Consider the following 22,172-nt stretch of genomic DNA (forward strand, 5'->3'; position numbering starts at 1 on the left):
ACTTTTTTCAGAAGCAATATGGTAGTCAAGGATGAATTTCTCTTCTCTCTCTATATTAGTCAATTTTTTGCTGTTGATAGGTCAGTTCTATTGTTAAAATGAGTGTGACACCAATCAGATAAATGTTCCTCACATATTCGTTATTTGTTTGAACATTAGTATGCAGGTCATCCAATGAAACTTGTACTGTGATCAATCAGTATTATGAGAGGAATAGATTATGCATACCATGTAAATTACATAGAGGATATGTTGAACAAATTAAAGATTATATTTCCTGATTTGAAGAAGTATGTGACTCTCATTTTAGAGGTCTACTATGCTTCAATTGTCACTATGATAAATGTGATCAATTAAAGAATGAATATCCCGGTGTTATTGGGAATAAACATAACCATGACTATAGTTTATTGCTACAAAGTTGGTATTGCTGGGGTTTTAAATTATTCTTAGAGAAAGAACCAGGTTAGCAATTCATTTGCTGGAAGAAGAAAAGAATTTTATTTCTGCGTTATTTTTCTGAAGACAAGGGGTGTTAGGATTGTAAGTCAACTTATTTTTAGTTGGCGGTGACGGATTCTCATTCAACACTTGAGGACACTGTTTGTGAAATCGCTTCAAATAGGCAAACTGAAACATTTGAATTCTATAGAATGACTGAGAATAGTATCATTGACTATACAAAGAAATGTGATAATAACGAAGTCAAACTCTACATTAGAAAATGTGGCCCTAACAGTGCAGTACATCAAGGTCAGCGCACTGTTAATTCAGATAATCTACCTGCACTAGTTGCTGTCGAAAAAGATCTAGTTGAAGATAAAATCTAAAGAGATGGAAAGTCGTTTTATAAAGTATATAAATTTTTTGTTTATCAATAAGCAATGTAACAAAAATTTTCGTAACATTTATTCTTAGTGTAATAAAACCAATTATTAATAAGCCTTTAAGTCTTTTATCCCCTATAAAGCAGTTAACTAGAGGTAAGTCAAAGTAAATGCTAAGAAACTGTTAGCAGGTGTACTCGCGACATCTGAACTTGAAAAAGAGTATTGCATGAAAACCACATGTCTTAGTCGTTAAATCCTGTATTCTTCGTTGATTTTGAATAAGGGTTTTCCCACTGCTTTCAATAAAGTTGCTGCTGTATGGAGCGAAGAATTTATACTACAGGCCAAAAGGATAAAAAAATTCACTATTATTCGCTGTTTGAAAGATGCTCAGCCAATAGCCGATCTTTAAAGACATTGGACTGCTATTAACAATGAATATGGTATTGCTAACACTTGGCATTTTTTCATTTAAGTCAGAAGGTGTACAAAAGGAGTTTTACTGAGGCAAGCAAAAATTCATACGAAATACATTGATTATTTGGTTTCTCTTCATAGTGCTAGGTCTAATAGAACACTGCCTTCAGGCGTATTTTTCAAATAGGTTTCAAATTGACTTCGTGATATTAGCGAGATACTCTCATTCAGAGTATAGGCAAATGTACACTGTAAATGTGCAATCTTTGTTCTTACCATGATCACATTTTTAGTCTTTGAAAAGTCAAAAACAGCAGACTCTTGATTTTTTGAGAACATTGAATCAGTTACTCAATTTTTAAATAATTGAGAATCATCATATAGAGATTGCAAGGTCAACCCGTACAGATTTCTATGGGATTTTTTGTCAAATGATAGAGTGTACAGTGGAATACCATTCACTTTGCACACATGGCTAGGTAGACCGAAAAAATTAAAATCATGGGGGGATTCAGTCCAGAATCCGACGGCAGCGCCACTCTTCCAAAAGGCAAAATCAAATGTTGATGGGAATTCTCCATCGATAAACGATGAATCGCTATAGCTATGACAGCCGGTGGCAATGTGATGTAGATGTGTGATCATTATGGTGACAAAAAGTTTAATGTTGTGACCATTGGGTCTTAACTTTTCCACTGCTAATGCAACGGAGTTCATAACCTGTGTTTCTCAGATAGGGAGATTTGCCGAAATGATAATGACATTTGTATCGGGTCCTGCAGGAAGGGTTTATCTCAAACTGATATTCGATGAGGACATCTCCAACCTTATGTCAACCTTGACATTGGGGGGTAGCCACAAAGATCCACTGAATATCTATTAATTTAATTTTCGAAATGCTTTATATTCCTGAGTCACTAAAAATCTACGTTCACCATCAGTATCAAAACCTGATCGATATTCACAACCCATTTATTGCCCTTTTGAATCTTAATACGCTATTGGTTCCATCGTCTTAAGGTATATTCAGCTGACAAAGTTGGATAAATTATTGCTAGTGTTCGCCAATGTTCTATTAATAAATACATTAATTTACTTAAATAGGTTGTGTAGAATACAGTTTCATAGAAGAGACCATCGCCAGCATTTAGAGTTGTAATATACAACCTTTTCTTCACCAAAGCATTTAAATCGATAAATTTTGATGAAGAATCAATAAAATAGTCTCCATTAGAATAAATTTTAAATTGAGGATTCTCTAAGAGGGATTTTCGGGTATAAGATTATTTATAGTAGCAATGTTTGACACTGATATCAACATTTCTAGAATTGCATAGATTCAATGAAGAACCGATTGATGTATATGATTCTTTGTGGGGGAGATAAGCCATCTTTAGAAAACAAATCGGGAATTGCCCTAATAATCTTTTTCTTTTTCTTCTTTTGCCAATCGAGCCTTGATGTTTTAATCATCAAATTCTTTTTCGATATCTTTCTCTTCTTGCGTGGGTGGAGACTAATGAGTGATTGACGCAGAGGCATCCTTTTCAACCCCTCTCAGTTTGGTCGAGATTTTAGTTGCTCCCCAACGGCTCTCGCTTAAGATCTAATATTTTCATTAACACTCTCCTTGAAACTCTTGCCCGACCACCAGTCCTGTGGTGTAAAAGCAGCAATTTGTGATGCAGCAGGTCCAAGATATTTTCTGGCAAGGGGTAGTACAGAACGAAATAACAAAGAAAACTAGCTACGATGATCGTAACTCGGGAGTGTAGTATTACCCTTGCGATGTTTGAATACGTTGCTGATTTGACATGGACTCAAGTCACCGACATAACACTCGCAATCGAGACAGAAAATTGGAATTTTTCTATTGCTCATTTTAGGTTATTATGCTATTATTGACAATGGGTCAAAAATGACATTTAATCAGTGCTAGACTTTATGCTATTGCTAGAGGATCGCCCAATTTTCTTCTTAGTTTTAACTGACAGAGTTTCAAATACGAAGTGTTTACAGGAATATACTGAAGATGATTCATATTATAATGATGAACAAGTTCATGAGTTGTTTTTCGTTCAAAAACACGTAGGAGGGGAACATTTGAATTATCGATTCTCAGCGTTTCCACAAAGAATTTATATAGAATCGTGCTATATTAATATCCGACAAAAGGTGAATAATCAGCAAAAATTACTCAATCCATCCCGTAAACACTGTTAGCATTTTTCTTCTTTATCATATTCTCTTTAAAGCCAAGAATATCTCTCAAACAGTCCGTGACGATATATATGTCATTGTCAGCAGTGAAGTTATTGTAAATCATATCATGTTGAGATGAATGATTCAAATTTAATGTACCGTTCCTATGATATGGGATTGTTCGATGGACTTTAAGACGCAAATATCCAATATTCTCGTATTAAGTATTTTTCAACTTGGCATGTGAGCATTAGCTAGACTTGATTGATTTAGTCCATGAATAGCCGACAAAGAGTGCTGAATCTAATGGGATGATTCTCAAACAATGTACAAAATCCTTTCTCAGGAAGTCGAAGGTTTTTTTGAGAATACAGTCAAAAAGAGCCGCTTCAAACGCACCGTCAAAGGTGATGGCCCAGGGGTTTTTCCTGATAATCAATTGTTATATTCATTTTGCTGTAACTAGGTTCAAAGATTTGTAATGATACATCTACGTAGAGAGGATTTGGCATCTGCAAAATTTTTAACACTGATTCAAGAGGACAAATCAGAGTTGCATCCTAGCCACCAAACAAGTAGCTGTTTCTTACCCCTGTAAACACGTGCCAGTAATATATTTTTATTTTGATAGATTTAGATAATATTTTCAACCATTTTCTGTGCATTGTGAAAAATGCAGCAGAGAGTCTTTTATCTGTGATACCACCCAGATGATATTTCATGGGCTCTGTGTCTATGAGTTTTGCCGCTTTAAAAGCTCGGTGAACCACAATCAATTCCCCTTTTCAAAAACATTATTTACTCTTTTAATTCGAACAGTATCACCAGCGTTGAACTTATTTTTCTTATTGACAGTCGATTCATTAAACTATTTTTTAAAAGAGATATTAACTGCATTACGATCAAACTTATGAACATCATTTGGCGTAGAGTTGGACCATGATTGATGAGGTCGTTTGTTACAAATTAACATGATTTAATCTATATCATGAATTAAAGCCGATGTATATTTTAATGTACAATATCTTGAAATTAAAATCTAAATTGTTTTTATCAATCGTTCGGTTAATGCAGACTCTATAGGACTGTGACCATGAAATAACATCGTACTATATTTATCTAGTAGTCTTGTAACTTGGGTATGAACTAACTCAAATCCGCGATCAGTGTGAATTTTTTTATACGAATTCTGTTCAAGAATCCTTTCAATTGCCTGAGAAACTTCAACACTTCACTTTTATCGCAATAGAATTACATGTGCATGACGACTAAAAACACTGTTTTTTAGTACATTTTACTTGCGCGGTGTTCTTTAAAGTCATTGAGGCTCTAATAGAGTCAGGGGATTTTTTTGCACTATATTGCAGCGGGCAACAGTGCTTAGTTTTTCGATATTTATTCGCACGAAGTCTTTGATTTTTGTGCAGAGTGTAATTTAATTTATTTTGTAGATAGTATTGTATACTCTTAGTGTGAACACCGGTGACTTTTTAAAGAGTGGTGGGGGAAATTAAAATTTCTGCCTCCCCAATATTTTCATAAGTAAGATTCAAATCATCAACTTTTTTAAGTGTTAACAATCTGTGGGATGCTAACTACCCTGCTTACACTCGATGGCGAAGGTAAAATGACTCTTTTACGCTTTGTCCTTACTACCACTGTCGAGTTTTTTCCACTAGGTTCGCTATTATTTTACAAAACAGATGCCATACTCTCCTCCTCTTTTTCTTCATGTTCATAATTAAATGGTTTCGATGTTGAAGTTGATGATGATGATGCCAGTTCATTTAATTTCTTAGAGTTTGTCTATTGACATTACGACTTTGGAGAAGTTTATTGTATCTAAAAAGTTGGGTAGATGAACGCAAAATTATAATATCCCTCCGAGATTTTTCACCATGTCGTTGATCATTTAAAGAAGATTGTAGTTCTTACACGCAAGTATAATCCATTATCTGTAACTCTCAACTAGAAAATGACCTTGACCACTTGCGATGAAAACAGTGAGAGTTTATGTTATTTTTTCAACCTACTAATGGGGTCATAGATTTAAAAATTTAAATAAAATTTAATCCAATTCCAACTTCGTTAATTTTGTTCCAGCAGCAGCAAAATCTTGAGGAGACTAGTCTTTTTAATAGTCAATACCAGCAGCAGTGGCCTTTAATCAATTAGACTTGTTTTTGTCCACTTGGCGAAGGGTATCTTGAAGTAGAATCAGTTTTTTTTATTATCTTCAATATATTCATAGTCAAACACTTAACACTGAATGTCTTCGAAGCGTTCGATGGGTGAGAAAATGACTTTAATTCGAATCACGTTAAAAAGTTTAGTCCTTCTTTAGTGTGCACTGTTTACAAGTCTTTTAATTATGGGCAGTAAAAGTGTAAAAAAGCTACCGTCCGCCTGAAGAAGTCGTTTCATTTTAAAATTATTTCTTTGCTTTTTAGAGGCAAATGTAAGTAAACGTGAACGATGTATCTTTGTCTGTTACTTAACTACTTCTGGCACTTGAACATGACCCTCGGTAAAATTGAAGCAAAGTTCAGATATTGGGTTAATGAAATTGTTTTCAATACCATGTTAGAGCACTGCTTTCCTAATTTAGGGCTCGGAAATGCTTATAAAAAACAGCAAATGCACATTTTCACCTAGTTTTATGAATTTTATGATTGCAACTGCTAAGTTTTCTTGTGTCCTCGGGAAGTTGTTTTGTGATTTCACCGTTAAAAACGTCTGTGACTACAAAAGAATATTCGGGAATATTTTTAATGACATTCAATAGGATGTTATTAAGGGGCTTATTAATTTCCTGATTGAATGGCGTAAGGAGAAATTCCGGGACATCAGCATATACTTGTCTATTGAAGGTCATTTGCAAGATACAATCACGAATAAATCGTTAGATTATAATAGAGTTGCAGGTTAATATAAGTTTGTGTATAAATTTGCTCTAATGAAAGCTATTGTATAGATCCAGAGAAACAGAAATCTGATCATGATGAGATTTATAAGTGATCAATTGTTTCGTGTTACACTAGTATTGTTCGACAGATTATGCCGTACTGTCAAGAAATAGCCAAGATTTTTGCTTAATTAAGCCGACATCCAAAAGCCTCTGTATGAATTGTATCTACAATCACATTGCTACTGTAGCACTTGGTTTAATTTTTTCACATTACCCTTGCCACATATTGCAAGAAGAGCAGATTTTTTTTGACTTCACTGAAAACATTTTGCCGCAATTTTTAATATTTTTTGTTAAGAGCGTTGTTTTTTTTAGGGATAACGGTCCGCACGGGAGTAATATGAGTAGTTTTTGAAATGTATAAACGTTCCTTTTAACAGTTCAGCAGAGCAAATAAGCGGAGACTATAGTTGTGTTATGACTAAATGATTTCCCCTACTAGTCCATTCAAAAACAATAATAAGAATAAGACGATGAATAAAAGAATAGTATTCGCAAGTGTTAAATGCATAAAAAAAGTAACACTACTTAAAAAAAAATACTACATTGAAAAAAAGCACGTTAAACATGAAAAAATACACTTTTTTTTAAATGTATTTATAATACAAAAAGTACAACATATAAATGGACGCAGAGAGAAAAACACTTAAATAAATACTTTTTTTTGTTTTTTTATAGAAAAATAAATCATTATTATAAAACACTTAAGATAAATTCACTTTTTTTGAATTCAACATGAATATTTACAAAAAAAATATGCCCTAAGTCAAAAAAGATAGCTTTAGTAGTGGTGGTTTACCCCCCACTGGTGGCTGCCCCCCCCCGGGCTACGAGGCCCCCCCCCCCCAAAGGCCATGAGGCCCCCCCACACGCTTTAGGAAATAATTTATATGAATTTCTTTAAAACTAGACTTCCTCAGTGGGAAACATATTTGACAAGGTCAGACGTCCAGTGGTGATCAAGGGGGAGGGTTGTCAAAATATTGTAAAAAACATATAGCATTTTAAAAATGTTAATCGTGACAATTTTTTATATGTTTAAAGGAGAGTTTCTGTAGTTGAGGGAACATACTGACAACAATTTGGCACTTGGAACTTTATTTTCTCCAATACGATTCCTGAAACCATCCATGTTAAAATGTTTCTCTAAATAGTGCGGGTGTTCTCCTTTGCCTCGTTTCTTGATTTTTGCATCATTTGACTATATGAAGTTCACTTTTAAACTTACAAATACAACACAGGAAACTTATTTACTCACCGTTTCTGATTTAAAAAATAAGAGTTGATTTGGCACCCGACGTCTCAATATCTCTGGTGAAGACTATTCACCTTTGATAAGCCTCTCCGTGAGCTATTAATTTCATAGTATGCAAAATTATCAATTAGATTTGGGTATTCGATTTTGATAGTAGAGAATCTGTGTCCCTGCAACAAACTTCAACTGGCCGAATTTTTACACGTTTCGTCCTAGACGCATTGTAGTGGAACTACAACATTAGACGGTTTGTTATCACCACGCTCGCGATGCCTGTAGCAATATTTTTATTTTTATTTCAGTACATCTTCCTTTTCTATTCCATTTTATCCCATCTGGGCAACTGATTGTGAAAAACGTATAGTTTGGGTCAATGACAAATTTCGCATATTGTCCGAGATTAGTCATAACGGCACAATGATTCTTATAGTAAACCCTCTCATACATGTTGCTGAAAACCAGATCCAGAACGAGTTGTTACATTCTCTTTTTGGCTTTCCTGTGTACGACGCTGCATTTGTTGACAAAAGTATAAACAAATGCTTTAATAGAGGCTTTTTGGCTAAACTGGAGCGCTGTAAGAACCTTTCTGATGTTAATACCTTAGTTGCACATCCATTTTAAAGTCACATGATGTACAACTATATTTTTTTCGACGGAAGGTCAGTAATAAGTTTTTGTTTTTAAGGTGACCGATTCAATTCATCCACATTAACTGAACGCCTATTTTGAAGACCCACAGAGTTTCTATCCGCATTTCTTTTGAAGCGTGGGAAAACAAAATCCTTGGCTTGATTCTGAAGCTTGACGTTTATCTCCAAGACAATTTCAAAAAACCACCTCAACGGGTAATTCTCATCAATCATCTAAATTGTTCGAAAATGGGGAACTTGAGCTTTATTGAGCAATGTATAGGCCTCTCAAGGTCATGTATCTGGGGACTTGATTAAAAGCTAGAGATAATTCATATAAAGAAAAACTGCATTCAATTTTGTCCCCATCTTCCCTCTATTTAGTTCAATTTTGTAAGTATAGTCTCCTCGGAAAAAATAACCTCCCTTCATTGATCTTTCAATAAAAAACCGCTGATAGATGCAAGTAATTAGCCTAATTTTTTCATCGGTATTTCTTGGAAAAAGATCCATCATTCGATGAGATGGAAAATAATAGCCAAAATTAAGATAAAGTTCATCATAGGTTTTGTTAAAATTTTTACGTCTGATGTATAACAGAGTTAACACAACAATTAACAAATACAGTTTGCATTGGTAAAAGCTGTTTTTATACCCTTCTACGATCCATACTTTTGTAGCAAAATTTTATTCGTCGGGGATGCACTTATAAACATATCGATAGTCGTAAAATATATAGCTTGAAGAAATGGCTTCCTTAGTGAATCTCTACACGGAATAATAGTCATTATATTGATATATGTCTTTGAATATTAACCATTAATATCAGTCATTGAGAAATTCTTGCTTGAGAAGGGCGGAACCGTTGCAATTGTCATTGTTTTTCTGCACCTGAATTAGTTCGCTCAAGGATTTGGGAAAAAAGTGTAGGAGTCTAAAAAACGAATTTTTATTAGTGTACTCAACGGCGTCCTAAGGCGATTTACCCATAAATTCCAGAACAAGAACTTCTTCTGATGGCATAGGAAGGATAATGCAGGTAAAGCTGTCTATCCCACTGCATCACCCACTGTTCCATTTCTGTGTAAACGTTTCTTTGAAGCCACTGCTGGTTGCCCATACTTCAAATCTTAGTTAGTTATAGCTTAAAACCGAGAAGAAGAGATACTGTTTAATTTTAAGTTACTTGAAGGCTGAGCTTACCCCCAATCTTAAATTTTTCCTATTCAATTGTGACCAATACAGGAACCGGGACCATAAAACGCATCTTTTGTAGCAAGAGCACATTTACAAACCTAGCACATTGTCCTCTTTTCTAGCTCCGGCTGCTCCTTGTCTGACAATGTCATTGGGAAGATGGTGTGACGTAATGTGGTAATTGCACCGTTTGCTGTTTTTATTAAGGATATCAATAGCTTTTTCATACTATCATTCTCCTCCATAGCCAAAAAAACTCTTCCAACTGTACTTTTTTATTGTAGTTACGATGAGCATGCGCGTAAGAACACACTACTAGTGTGGGTTCCTTGACTATAGTTCGCTTTGATGGGTCTGATACCTCAATTTGTCTTGATTCACAAGCTAGAGATACTTTATCAGTTTGTAGCAGAGAATTTTGGAAGTTTTAAAACTGTAAAGTATCTTTGCCTTCTGCCGGCATTTCAATTCTTTGATTCCCATGAATTTTGCAATTCTTCATGTGATCTGAGAATGTTTGCTCAGATGTAAATGAGGAAAGGCACATGGGGCAATAGAAACATTCTCCTTTCTTCTTGCCTTGAGATAGGAGTCGACTTATTGCTGTAACGGGGAAAAAATGACCGTAGGAATAATCCTCTTTGTGGGGTTTATAAGTAATCCAAAACCAATTTCTTACAGGATCTACCATTGGTGTTCACATTTCATATAAAATTCCTGTTTTATTTGGTTTCTTTCTCCCCTTTGCAACGATTGTCTCTTAATCGAGAACAACCACCCCCAATCCAAGATTTTCAAGAGCTTTTTCAAATAAGGTTATTTCCTTCAAATACATCGGATACTTTCCCTCTAAACAGTCATATTTTGCTTTATGTATTTTTTCTACGCTATTATGTGCCATGCCATTTATATTTTTTATTGTTGACTCATCTTTTAGTGGTTAATGGGCTGCTGCTAAAACTGTATATTTAAAGAATTGCAACCCTACGTCAAATCTGAGACTCTGAACTCCTTCGGTAACCCACAAATCCGGGTTACAATTTATTGGTCGACTACCCCACCCTCCCCTTAGAATGAAGTTTTTTTAAACCTACTGAGATTCAAATCCAAGTGTTCAATGCACAATGTGGCGGAACTACTCCCCCATTCGTTAATCGAATCGAAAGTCGATATCAATTTAATTATACGGTTGAGACAGCGATCTTCAAATTCATTTACACCAGGGTAAAAAGTCTGGTTGCCGGTTGAAAAATGAAAATAAAAAATATTCCCATATGTCCTATTTTTTACATAAACTTTTTTATTTATTGATGCTTTAACCCCCCTTGACCCCCCCACGACTGACTCTTAATCACAACGTTTGATCAAGGTCGGTAGATGGAGGTCTGAAGAACTGTTATAGGATCTGCTAAAACAGTGTCCCTGTTCATCGTTAGTTTCTCTAGAGTGATTAGGTATACCCTGTGTGTTTGTAAGCGATTTAGAGCTGACTCTAACAGATAAAATGCCCGTACGACCGCGAACATGGCATTATCTTCCTGTCTTGCATCTGTTTGTGTAAGACTTGGTTCACCAATAGTAAGATTGTCGCCAAAAGTGTCCCTGGACAAATTATATCCAAAGGTTTGAATTGTAGTATTACTACTACTACTACTACTATTATTCATACTATGTGTATAATCAAGGAAAATGGTGGGGGTGACGGATAATTGTGAATAACACCAACCTTCGTCTGTTCAATTGCATTAGATGGAGAGTACATAAAGTTTCCTAGGCTAGTTACCATGCCTTCCAGTGTGTTTAGGGACAATTGATCAAGCCGAACTGTATTGTCCTGTGACGTAATTTCTATATGAGGAATCCGGTTCAGTTGCACTACTAACACCACCTAAATGCTCACGCATGAATCAATATGTCCATTTTGGACGCTCTATGATATCAAAGTCACAAGTTAAATACACTACGCTAGCCATATCCCCAAAAACATCGCTAAAGAAACCCTTATGTCATTCTTCACAATCTAGAAGGACTGACGATGGCTCGTCTCTGATCTCTTTTGTATGTACTATAATTAAACTTGTATGTGTTGATGCTTAATTACTGAAAAGTAGTGGTATTTCATTAACCTATAAAAAAAGGGGCTTATTTTTTAGGTGATATAAGCATTATTTTTATAAATTTAATCAACTACTTCAATTTTTCATAGTCGTTGTCCCAACACCTGAACAATTAAAAGAAGAAAAAAAAGTAACATTGGAATGAGTCTTTCATAATTACAACTGAACATGCTAAAAGTATATTTGGTTTAGTCAGGAAAATGAAGTCTTATCATTAGAGTATATGTTAGAACAAGATAATAATATCTAAAACTAATTGTTTTATTCGAAAAAAAACAAATTTCAGAATGAAAATCCAAAATAGGGATCCAACTCTATTGTCTGTACCTCTTGATTGTAATTTTCAATAAAACCCGGGCATCGTTCAACCGACGCAATGTGTTATATGAGGCACTGCTCTTCAGCCTTGGTTAATGAGCATGAATCCCATACATTGGTTACTGGTTTTGATGCAACTTTCCCCCCTTTCTCGACAATTCAAATTTTCCTATGTCACTTGGCAACGGATTTGATTGAAGTGCTGGACGCAGTTAACCTGGACTAAATAAAAAATTGTAAGCGAAGAACTTTTTTCTACTTCCATATCAACAATTAAAGTGCCCCCCCCCCATGTGAATCGCGAAATAGCATTAGTCACTGCAAGCATATAAGAAGTCGATTTACTAAATTATTAAACAATGTTTCTTTTGAAAGGAAAAGCTTTTAAAAATTTACAAACGATTTAAGAATTAAAGCTTAGGTAAATAGCCCCCAAGACCATCCTTGTGTTTCAGACGTCGTTCATAAAGAATTAAATAAAAGCTATAAAATTGTAACACCCAGAAGGTTTCTGTATCTCATTACCCTAAATATATACATGCTAATTCAGTTATATTGTGCCGCAAATTTTTACATGTCAATCGTGATGAAATAAACACGCATCCGTGATCTTTCTTCTGCGTGGCAAAAAATAGAAAAATCCAAATTTTTAAAGATAGGAGCTTGAAACCTTATCATTTTGGCTCCCTGATACGCTAAATCTGATGGTGAGATTTTTATTAAGATCACTTGACTTTTAAGGGGTGTCTATCCCTTTTTTTCAAAAATCAGGAAAATTTTCTCAGCCTCGTAACCTCTGATAGGTAAGACTAAACCTAATGAAATTTATGTATTTGAAATCAGCATAAAAAGTCGACTCTTTTTTTATATATCTGTTAGTATCAAAAATTCTGTTTTTTAGAATTTCGGTTACTTTTGAGGACGAGCGCTCCTTACTTACAGTTCATTACCACGAACTGTTTGACGTCGTTGAAGTTTTAATGCTTAGGGTTGCTTTAAAAGCTAAAAAATAGTCTTAAATTCTGCATTTTAGTGTTATTTTTCTTTTATATTTTCGGTTGTTACGTTGAGTGCGGCCCTTGGACCGTACTCTGGCATAGGGGTGAAATATTCATTTAAAGTTTTGAATTCCACTGTCTTCAAAAAAAATTTTCCTATTGTTTTGACTGTAATCGGTTGCTTATGATGGAAAGGTCTTCTTCATTATTTACGTGTAGTTTTTATCGAGGATGTGTTCCCCTCTCCTCACGAAATAAAATCTTACGTAAGTGTTTATTGGGAGCAATGTCACGTTTAAAAAACTTTTATCGTGACAATGTGTTCACTTTTGCTACTTTCATGTCAGTTCTCAGGGACAAGAACAGAGAGAGAGAAAGAGAGAGAGAGATAAAGGGGAGAGACTGAGAGGGGGGGAATTGCATTATTTATCGCAAGCATATAAGAAGTCGATTTACTAAATTATTAAAATATTTTTAGATTATCTATTTAGTACTTACGTCGAAAATCACAGCTAGCTCGGCAGATTCCTTCTCTCCTTCGGAATGTGGCGCGAAACGAATTACAGTTGATCTGATTGTATTCAATGATTTAATTAATCCCGTCTCAGTGTTATCCTGAGTTTCATCCAATTTTGTACGTTTTTGCTGCGATGGCTGATCAACAGCATTCTAAAATAAAAATCATTTTCAGTTTTCAAACTATTTAGCTTATGAGAGGGCACTGCCCCTTCAATATCACAGTACCAAACCCCCAAAAGTTGAAAAAATGACACAAGCAGTTAACCTGGACTAAATAAATCATTGTAAGCGAAGAGCTTTTTTCTCCTTCCATATCAACAATTAAAGTGCCCTCCCCCCTCCCCCCAAATTTTTACATGTAAATCGCGAATTAGCACAATTCACCGCACGCATATAGGAAGTCGATTTACTAACTTATTAAAAATTGTTTCTTTTTAAAGGAAAAGCTTTTAAAAATTTACAAACGCTTTAAGAATTAGTTCTTAGGTATATAGCCCCCCAAGACCATCCTTGTGATTAAGACATCGTTCATAAAAAATTAATTAAAGCTATACAATTTTAACACCCAGAAGGTTTTTGTACCTTATTACCCTAAATATATACATGCGAATTTAGTTACATTGCGCCGCAGATATTTACATGTCAATCGTGATGAAATAAACACACATCCGTGATCTTTCTACTGCGTGGCAAAAAATAGAAAATTCCAAATTTTTACAGATAGGAGCTTGACACCTTATTATTTCGGCTCCCTGATACGCTAAATCTGACCGTGAGATTTTTATTAAAGATCATTTGACTTTAAAGGGGTGTCTATCCCTTTTTTTCAAAAATTGGGAGAATTTTCTTAGCCTCGTAACCTCTGACAGGTAATACTAAACCTAATGAAATTTACTCATTTGAAATCTGCAAAAAAAGTCGACTCTTTTTTATATATCTGTTGGTATAAAAAATTCTGTTTTTTAGAATTTCGGTTACTTTTGAGGACGGGCTCTCCTTACTTACAGTCCATTACCACGAACTGTTTGACGTCGTTGAAGTTTTAATGCTTAGGGTTGTTTTAAAAGCTAAAAAATGGTCTTAAATTCTGCCTTTTAGTATAATTTTTCTTTTATATTTTTGGTTGTTACGTTGAGTGCGGCCCTTGGACCGTACTCAGGCATAGTTCGTAAGTTAATTCATAACTCAATTTTGAGAAAGCCATTTAACCAACAAATTTGTAAACATGCTAAACTTAATCAGATAGTGAGAAAACTGACTGGCCCTGTTTAGAATATTTACTGAAATTTGAAGAAAAAGAAAACAGGGACTTTTTAATTAGAATAGGAAGCTTTTTGGAAACTGCTAACAGCTTTAGCGTAAAGAGCATGATATTGAGGAGGGGGTGACCCTTCATATCCGGATTAAATCTGCCGAAACTAATATGAAAATTCTATTTTAATTTTTCATGTACGATGAGCCAAAATGAAAGTGAACCTGCCTCTTTTTTTTTGAATATTTACTAAAATTGAAACACGTGGATTGTTTAATTAACATAGGAAGCTTTTTAAAAAAGCTAACAGCACGGTGAAAAAAGCGTAAGTAAGGAAGGCAAAGGAAATTCTTCCTTAACTTAATGGCGAGACAAAAATAGATTTCTTTTTTTATTATATAATATAAGAAAATTTTACTCACCAGAAGTCGCTTAGAAGATTCCATATCTCTATCAATGTAAATGATTGTAAAATAATGATATTGATAGAACGAATGAACTATTCAATCTGTATAAAATTATAATTTGAAACTTGAATATATACAAAAAAATAACTGAATATATTAACACCTAAACAAGACACACTGGTTTTCTGACACGGATTTACCCTAAAAGGCATGTATACCATATATATTATGAAGTAGAAATTATGTAAGAAACTTGTCCTTCATAACATATTGCGCAATTCCCAACTAGAACAAGATGGACTAGAAGTATACACCATGTGAGGGAGTTCTGAATCTGTTTGAATAGGTGTAAAGGCGTACGCAAATAACATAGAGATTCCTAGGGCCGTACGCAAATAGCATGGTCCTATGGCAGTACACAAATAGCATGGTCCTATGGCAGTACGCAAATAACATGGTCCTATGGCAGTACGCAAATAACATAGAGATTCCTAGGGCAGTACGTAAATTCCATATGTACAATCTACTTACATTCTTTTCAGTTGACTTAATTATTTCTTATGATTCTGGTTCCTTTCAAGTTTGATTTCTTCAGTCATAAAATTACTATTGGTTTTCAGTTTGAGTTCTAATACGAGTCAGCTTCGTATGAGTTAATTTCTGCTTTGTTTAAGCTATAGCATTACATTTCATTTTTCGTCGAAAAGCATGGTTTTGAAGTTTTAACACGGAAAGAGGTAAGTTGAAATTTACTTAAAAAATGAACAACCAGTCTTAACGGGCTTGGTTCGCAACTAAGTTTAAAAAAAAAATAACAAGTATATCAACGTTGATTATAATAAAAAAAAAACATATACAGGCAAAAAAAAGGGGAAAAAATAATATCACAAGCCCTGATCACATTTTTGAAAGTAAAACTGAATATACAGTATGATCACATTTTTGAAAGTAAAACTGAATATACTGAATATTCAGTAAAACTGAATATTTTTTTAAATAAAATTGCACTGCAAAAAAAAGCTGAATAAATAGGGAACAAGTTTAAAAAAAAACGAAAAACACAAGAAATTAGTGTTAATGCGGCACAACTGAATAAGATGAAATTAAAAATCCATATAAAGCAAGTTCAGAAGCATCGAAAATACCAAAAGGTAGAGCAAAGTGCAGATAAAAAGCAAAATTATAACGGTTGACAATCAATCTTTTCAGGTATGGACAAACCTGATGGGGACAAACAAAACTAGTTAGAAGTCCCAAAAAACACACACAATGTAATGATTTGCTATTATTACCTTTTGAGTAACCAGGATCAGGGGCGTCAATTCATATGAACTTGTGGGAGAGACAAAATTAATTTGCTTTAAATCTAGGGAACACATTTTTCAATTTTTCCACTGTAGATTCAAAAAAGGCATCTTTCAACGAAAATATCCTCCCTCCGAAGGTATTTTTCAAACTCTAGTTGGCATAATTTTTTAAATCATAAAAGGTGGAAGCTTGGAATATCTTTTTTCCTATCTTTAAGCTGAGTCTGATAAAAGCACTAGTTGGCACAAAAAAAAACAAAGCACTAGTTGGCACTAGCTGGAAATTAGTTTTTATTAATACTTATTTCCAAATCAAGTTCCAACCATTTCATTTTTAAACTGGAGAAAAGGGCACGTAATTCATAAATCCAGGCTGTCTCATCAACTTTTGTGACTATAGTATTACTAGGGCATAGGACAGTCTATTGAAAAGTATAGCAAACTAAGAAGGAAAAATATCTGAAAATTTATCACAATTCCACCAGCCTAATTAACTGACTTTTATAGTCACACTTGTCGATAAAAATCAACAAAGCACAACTACGGCTCCAATTATATATGTTGTTTATAGTTTCTCGGGTTAAACAATGTCAAACTTTCAAACATATTATGTGTGATCAACAGTCAGATATCAAACAGCTCGTGGTAACGAACTGTAAGTAAGGAGTGACCCGGCTCAATAGTAACCGAAACACGGAATTCTGATACTAATAGATTCATCCACAGAATCATATTTTATGCTTATTTCAAATGTATACCTTTCATCAAGTTTAGTCCTGCCCATCAAAAGTTACGAGCCTGACAAAATTTGCCTTCTTTTTGAAAAAAGAGTGAAACGACCTCTACAGTTTATAGAATCTTACTGAAAGTCACACCATCAGATTCAGCGTATCAGAGAACCCTACTCTAGAGGTTTCAAACTCCTATCTGGAATTGTGTATGTTTCGCCAGAAGAAAGATCACGGATGTATATTAATTTTTTTTTCCCAGTGGTGATCGTACCGACCCATCGTTATAGAATGTCACGAGAAGGCTCATTTGAGCGTAAATTAAAAGTTCTAGTACCCTACTTAAGCACCCAAAAAATTGGAGGGGCAACTAGGCTCCCTCCCAAGCTCATTTTTTCCTGAAGTCACCGGATCTAAACTTTGAGATAGCCATTTTGTTCAGCATGGTCAAAAATATTATGACTTCGTCTTTGAGGTAATTTAATCCCCCACAGTCCCCGAAGGAAGGGCTTCAAGTTATGAACTTTGCCTAGTGTTTACATGTAGTATTGGTTATTGGGAAGTATACAGACGACTTCAGGGGGGATTCAGGGGGGATTTTTTGGGTAGTGGTGGTTTTGTGGGGGGGGGGGGGTTTGGGGTTATATGGGAGGATCTTTCCATGGAGGAAGTTTTCATGGATAAGGGACATTGCGATGAAAAGGGGCCCGGATTTCCCAGCATTATATAAAAAAAAATATCAGAAATTAAATAAACAATAAGTTGCTTCAACTGAAACTAAGGAGCAACATCAAAACTTAAGACGAACAGAAATTATTATGTATATGAAGGGGTTCGCCCCCTCCTCTTTACCCTAATTTTTTTTTTTAGATCTTTCATAATAGCTATTTATTCTAATTAAATGGCCTTTGTGATTAAAGGGTCATTCTTAAAGAATTGGAATAAAATTCGACCTTTAGCGTAAAGAGCAAGGTACTGACTGAAGGCGAATCCCCTAATATACGTAATAAAATTATACGAATATAGAAGTTCGTTACGTAAGTTAATTCGTAAGTTATGTATGTTTATCACTAATAAAAATGTTCGTAAATAAAATAAAAAGTTCTAGTGCACCTTTTAAGTAACTAAAAAGATTGGAGGACAACTAGGCTCCCTCTTCTGTCCCTTTTTTTCTTAAAATCTTCCGATCAAAATTTCGAGAAAGCCATTTAGTCAAAATAAAGTAAAATTAATATGCAAATTTCGTTTTAGTTATTTATTTAGGGTGAGCCAAAATCAAAACCTGCATTAATACAAAAACTTTCAGAAATTAAATTGAAAAACAAGTTTTTTTTAGCCGAAAGCAAGGAGCGACATTAAAACTTAAAACGAACAGACATTATTCCGTATATGAAAGGGGTTATCCCCTCCTCAACGCCTCACTCTTTACGATAAAGTTTGACTTTTTCTCACAACTCTAATTTTTTTACCAATAAGAAACTTTAGCGTAAAGAGCGAGGCGTTGAGGAGGGGACAGCCCCTATCATATACGGAATAATTTCTGTTTGTCTTAAGCTTTAATGTCGCTCCTTACTTTCAGTTAAAAAAAAACTTGTTTTTTTTATTTAATAAGATTTAAGGAACACATCTTTTTCAAATAGAAGAAACTTAAGCACCGAGCAGCAGTTATCTATCACGGTTACAGCAACAGCTGCAATTAAGAATAAACCACGACCTTCGATAACAAAAGAAACCGTGTTAAAAAAAAACTAAATCGTGAGAAAAATTGTTATTTGTAGCTGATTCGGAAATTGTAATTGAAATTTCAATTTGTCTTAATAGTAAACTGTTTTTATAAAAACTAATTTATGGAAAGTTCAAAAATAGCCTGAAACTTCTCAAAAATGGCTTGGGATCCAAACGAAAAGCACGCCGTTGGAGTTGCAAATGCCAAAATTCCGTACAGGAAACTTGCAGCCATGAACAACAAGGAAAATCACTTTTTTATTGGTAGCACTGATGTGATGTATATTTTTTCCTTTTTTACCGCTAGGTGGGAACGGGAGCAGCATAGAGAGCTGATGAAAGGCTCATTTGAAAAGAAGTTGCAATATTCACATGCTTTCTTATGCAATAAAACGTAATATTTAAAATTTAATGCAATTTTTGACAAAAAAAACGGTATCTTTGTACCCAAGGTGATATAACAAATGTACCCTTCTTTGATAAGGGACATAACATAATAATTAATTTATTTTATTACCTGATTATCTAAAATTCTGTCAAGTATACTTTTTAAATGATCTATAATAAGAATCTAGCAAAACACAGAAAGACTTAGATTTGACTCTACATTTAAAAATATTGGATATTCATTTAATGATGTTTTTGGTTTACTAAATAAAGAGAAGATATACAATCATAATTTGTTTTAAGGTCATGAAAAAAATAATTTGAAGTTGGTGCTTGAAAACAAAAGCCAGAAAAAAAAATTTCTTCTAAAGACCTGGATTCGCTTTCCAAGTCAACATAGCTCTCGGCAGCTCTTAAGCATAAGTTTGGCAGCTTTTCTCTATACGCAAATATTGAAAGCAATTGTCGACCTTAATTTTGTTTTATACCATAATAAATGTGAAATAACCAAGAAATGGCAATGTGGTAAGAAAAACTTGAAAATAGTTTTAACATAATTGAATTACTTACCAAGCAGTGAAACTGGTGCATTCAGTTCATCAGTAAGAAAAATAAAAAGATAGCTATCGGTAAGTCCCCAGTTGCTTCCAAGTAGCACCATAAAAAATAGAAATACAGGAATTTCTGGTATGGTAATTAACTTTTGTAGGTTCTTAAAAAAAGATCCTTGAGTTTTTTCAGCCTAAAAAAAAAGTAATAAAAAATTAACAAAAACATAAAACAGTTTTTACCAGTGAACTATTAATAGCAATTCAATGCAATACAATAGCCCGTTTCTCATTCTGTTTTTTTCTTTTGTTTTGTTCGTTTGATCCACATATACCCTTTAACTAGCAAACTACTTATTTGAAAAAAAACAGTAGTCTAAAAAAGTCATGTTCAGTGCTTCCTTGTGGTCATCACTAATCACTAACATTTTAATCAATTGTAAATATGGGTTCGAACATACCAAGGTTCCTTTGCCGACAAGCCTGATTACTTAGCCTTAGCTTTTCAAGACTCGTAAGTCACGTCAGTGGTTAGGAGTATTGCTACTTGAAACGGTTAGGATCAGTTGTCGGATCAGCTACAGTTTCTAACCCAGAAAAGTTCAGAATAAATTATGTTATATGTAAACAAACAACCCGTAAATGACATTATATACATACTATTATACGTAGACGTTTGAAGGTACTCTAAGTTTACGCAGCTTATGGTTTATGATCCCTGCCAAATTTTTTGGCGTGCTATTTCTTCGTAGTTCTACAGTTTTCACATTTCAACACAAATTTTTCGAAAATTATACACCTGAGACTTCTGTGTGCTTCTATCAAATTGTATTTTTCATTGTGCTAAACATATACTTTTTAAATTAAAATGAAAAATTGAAAATTGATGTGAAATTGTCGAAAAAAGGGAAAATTTTCCCTTTTTTGTAGGATTGTAATTTTGGCTTGGAAAATGGATAGACCTGAGACTAGTGAATCCAATTATATATTTATATTTTCTATTTGATGCAAGTTAGACTTGTAAGTTTGTTACAAAATCATATGCTTCAGCGGAAACAAAAGCTTAAAAAACCATCATATTATCATATATTACTTGCTTAAAACGGAAAAAACAACAGAAAATGACACAGTGAAGCTCAAAGCTAAAAAACGTAAAAACATAAAAAACTTGAGATAAAAAAAAAATTAGATGTTGTTTACGTATATTAATTTATTTTATCACTATCAAGAACGTTCTTGTCACTGTTGTTGTTACTTTTATTTTTACTTTATTACTTTTATGCGTACAACAACCAATTCATTATGAAAACCGGTTCTAAGGACGATAAACATCAACACCATAGCCCGTAATTGTATAATATAATAACAACAACACAATTACAACAACAACATGTTGTACAATAACAACAAAGCTTAGGTCCGTTAATGAAAAATTAATATTTTGTGCTTTAAACATAAAATTAGGGAAATTGAAAACATTTCAGTTATCACAATTAAATTTAATTTGTTTTTTTTTAAATATGTTTAATACAAAGCATTAATTGACTGGTTTGAAATGCAAGCAAACAAGTTTGAAATTCTGCAAACGTGCTTAATCTAATTTTAAAATAATATTTTTCTTTTTATAAAGAAGGAAAAAATGACATTGTGGATTGTAGAGAGCGTAAAAGCAAAAAAAAAAACATCACCTTTACATCTAGTTTCCATACGAGGAGTATAACAATGAATAGAAACGCGTCTGAAAAGTAGAATATCACTGAATAGTCCCTGCTGCCTAAAAAAGAAAATGTATTAATTTTTTACATTTTTAGTTAATTAGGATCAAGAAACAAAACGCTAAGATATCCATCAGTCCAAAAATTCAAAATTGATTGCATGGACACAAACTTTTAACTCCCGTCGGCCTTATGTTTTCTTTTTTTTCCTGTTTTGACCCTTCTTTGCCTAATTTTTACTTTAATTACCGAGTTAAATTGTTCCTTCTTAAACATTTCAAAGCTATATTAAATCAGCCACTGAGGATAGGACTACTGTACAAAATGTCTCGCAAGGAATCAGAGCATAAATAACGCTACATTTAGTTGAAGTTTTTTTTACAAGCTTTGCATACTCATCAAGCCAAAGGAAATTTTTGTTTGGTTCAAATCAAAGTATAAACACATACTGAACAAGTACTGACAAAACTCTCCAAAAGTGACCCTGCGTACTTCAGCGCCTCTAGAGGAGAAATGTTGTACTACTTAATCGCTCCGAGCCAATAAATTAAATTTAACACAGGTTTTACGGAACAAGTATAATCACCTACGGAACTTGAAAAATTTAGGCGCCAGGTTCGCATAGGTATGGAATCGTCTCCGGAGACGCG

At 34.0% G+C, this 22,172-nt stretch overlaps 1 protein-coding gene across 1 annotated transcript in view; it reads right to left on the reverse strand.

Moving 5' to 3' along the window:
• Positions 1–22,172, reverse strand: part of LOC148952623 (major facilitator superfamily domain-containing protein 6-like) — a 98,274-nt gene that overhangs the window by 23,901 nt on the left and 52,201 nt on the right. The window contains exons 5-6 of the mRNA XM_089089240.1: positions 21,496–21,581; positions 19,830–20,001 (exon numbers count right to left, since the gene is read on the reverse strand). Coding sequence (XP_088945366.1) covers positions 19,830–20,001; positions 21,496–21,581 — 258 coding nt within the window. The remainder of the gene's footprint in view (positions 1–19,829; positions 20,002–21,495; positions 21,582–22,172) is intronic.

Source organism: Artemia sp. Qi Xiang Cuo, chromosome 5 (genome assembly GCF_049724085.1).
Source record: "Artemia sp. Qi Xiang Cuo chromosome 5, ASM4972408v1, whole genome shotgun sequence".
Taxonomy (NCBI): Eukaryota; Metazoa; Arthropoda; class Branchiopoda; order Anostraca; family Artemiidae; genus Artemia; species Artemia sp. Qi Xiang Cuo.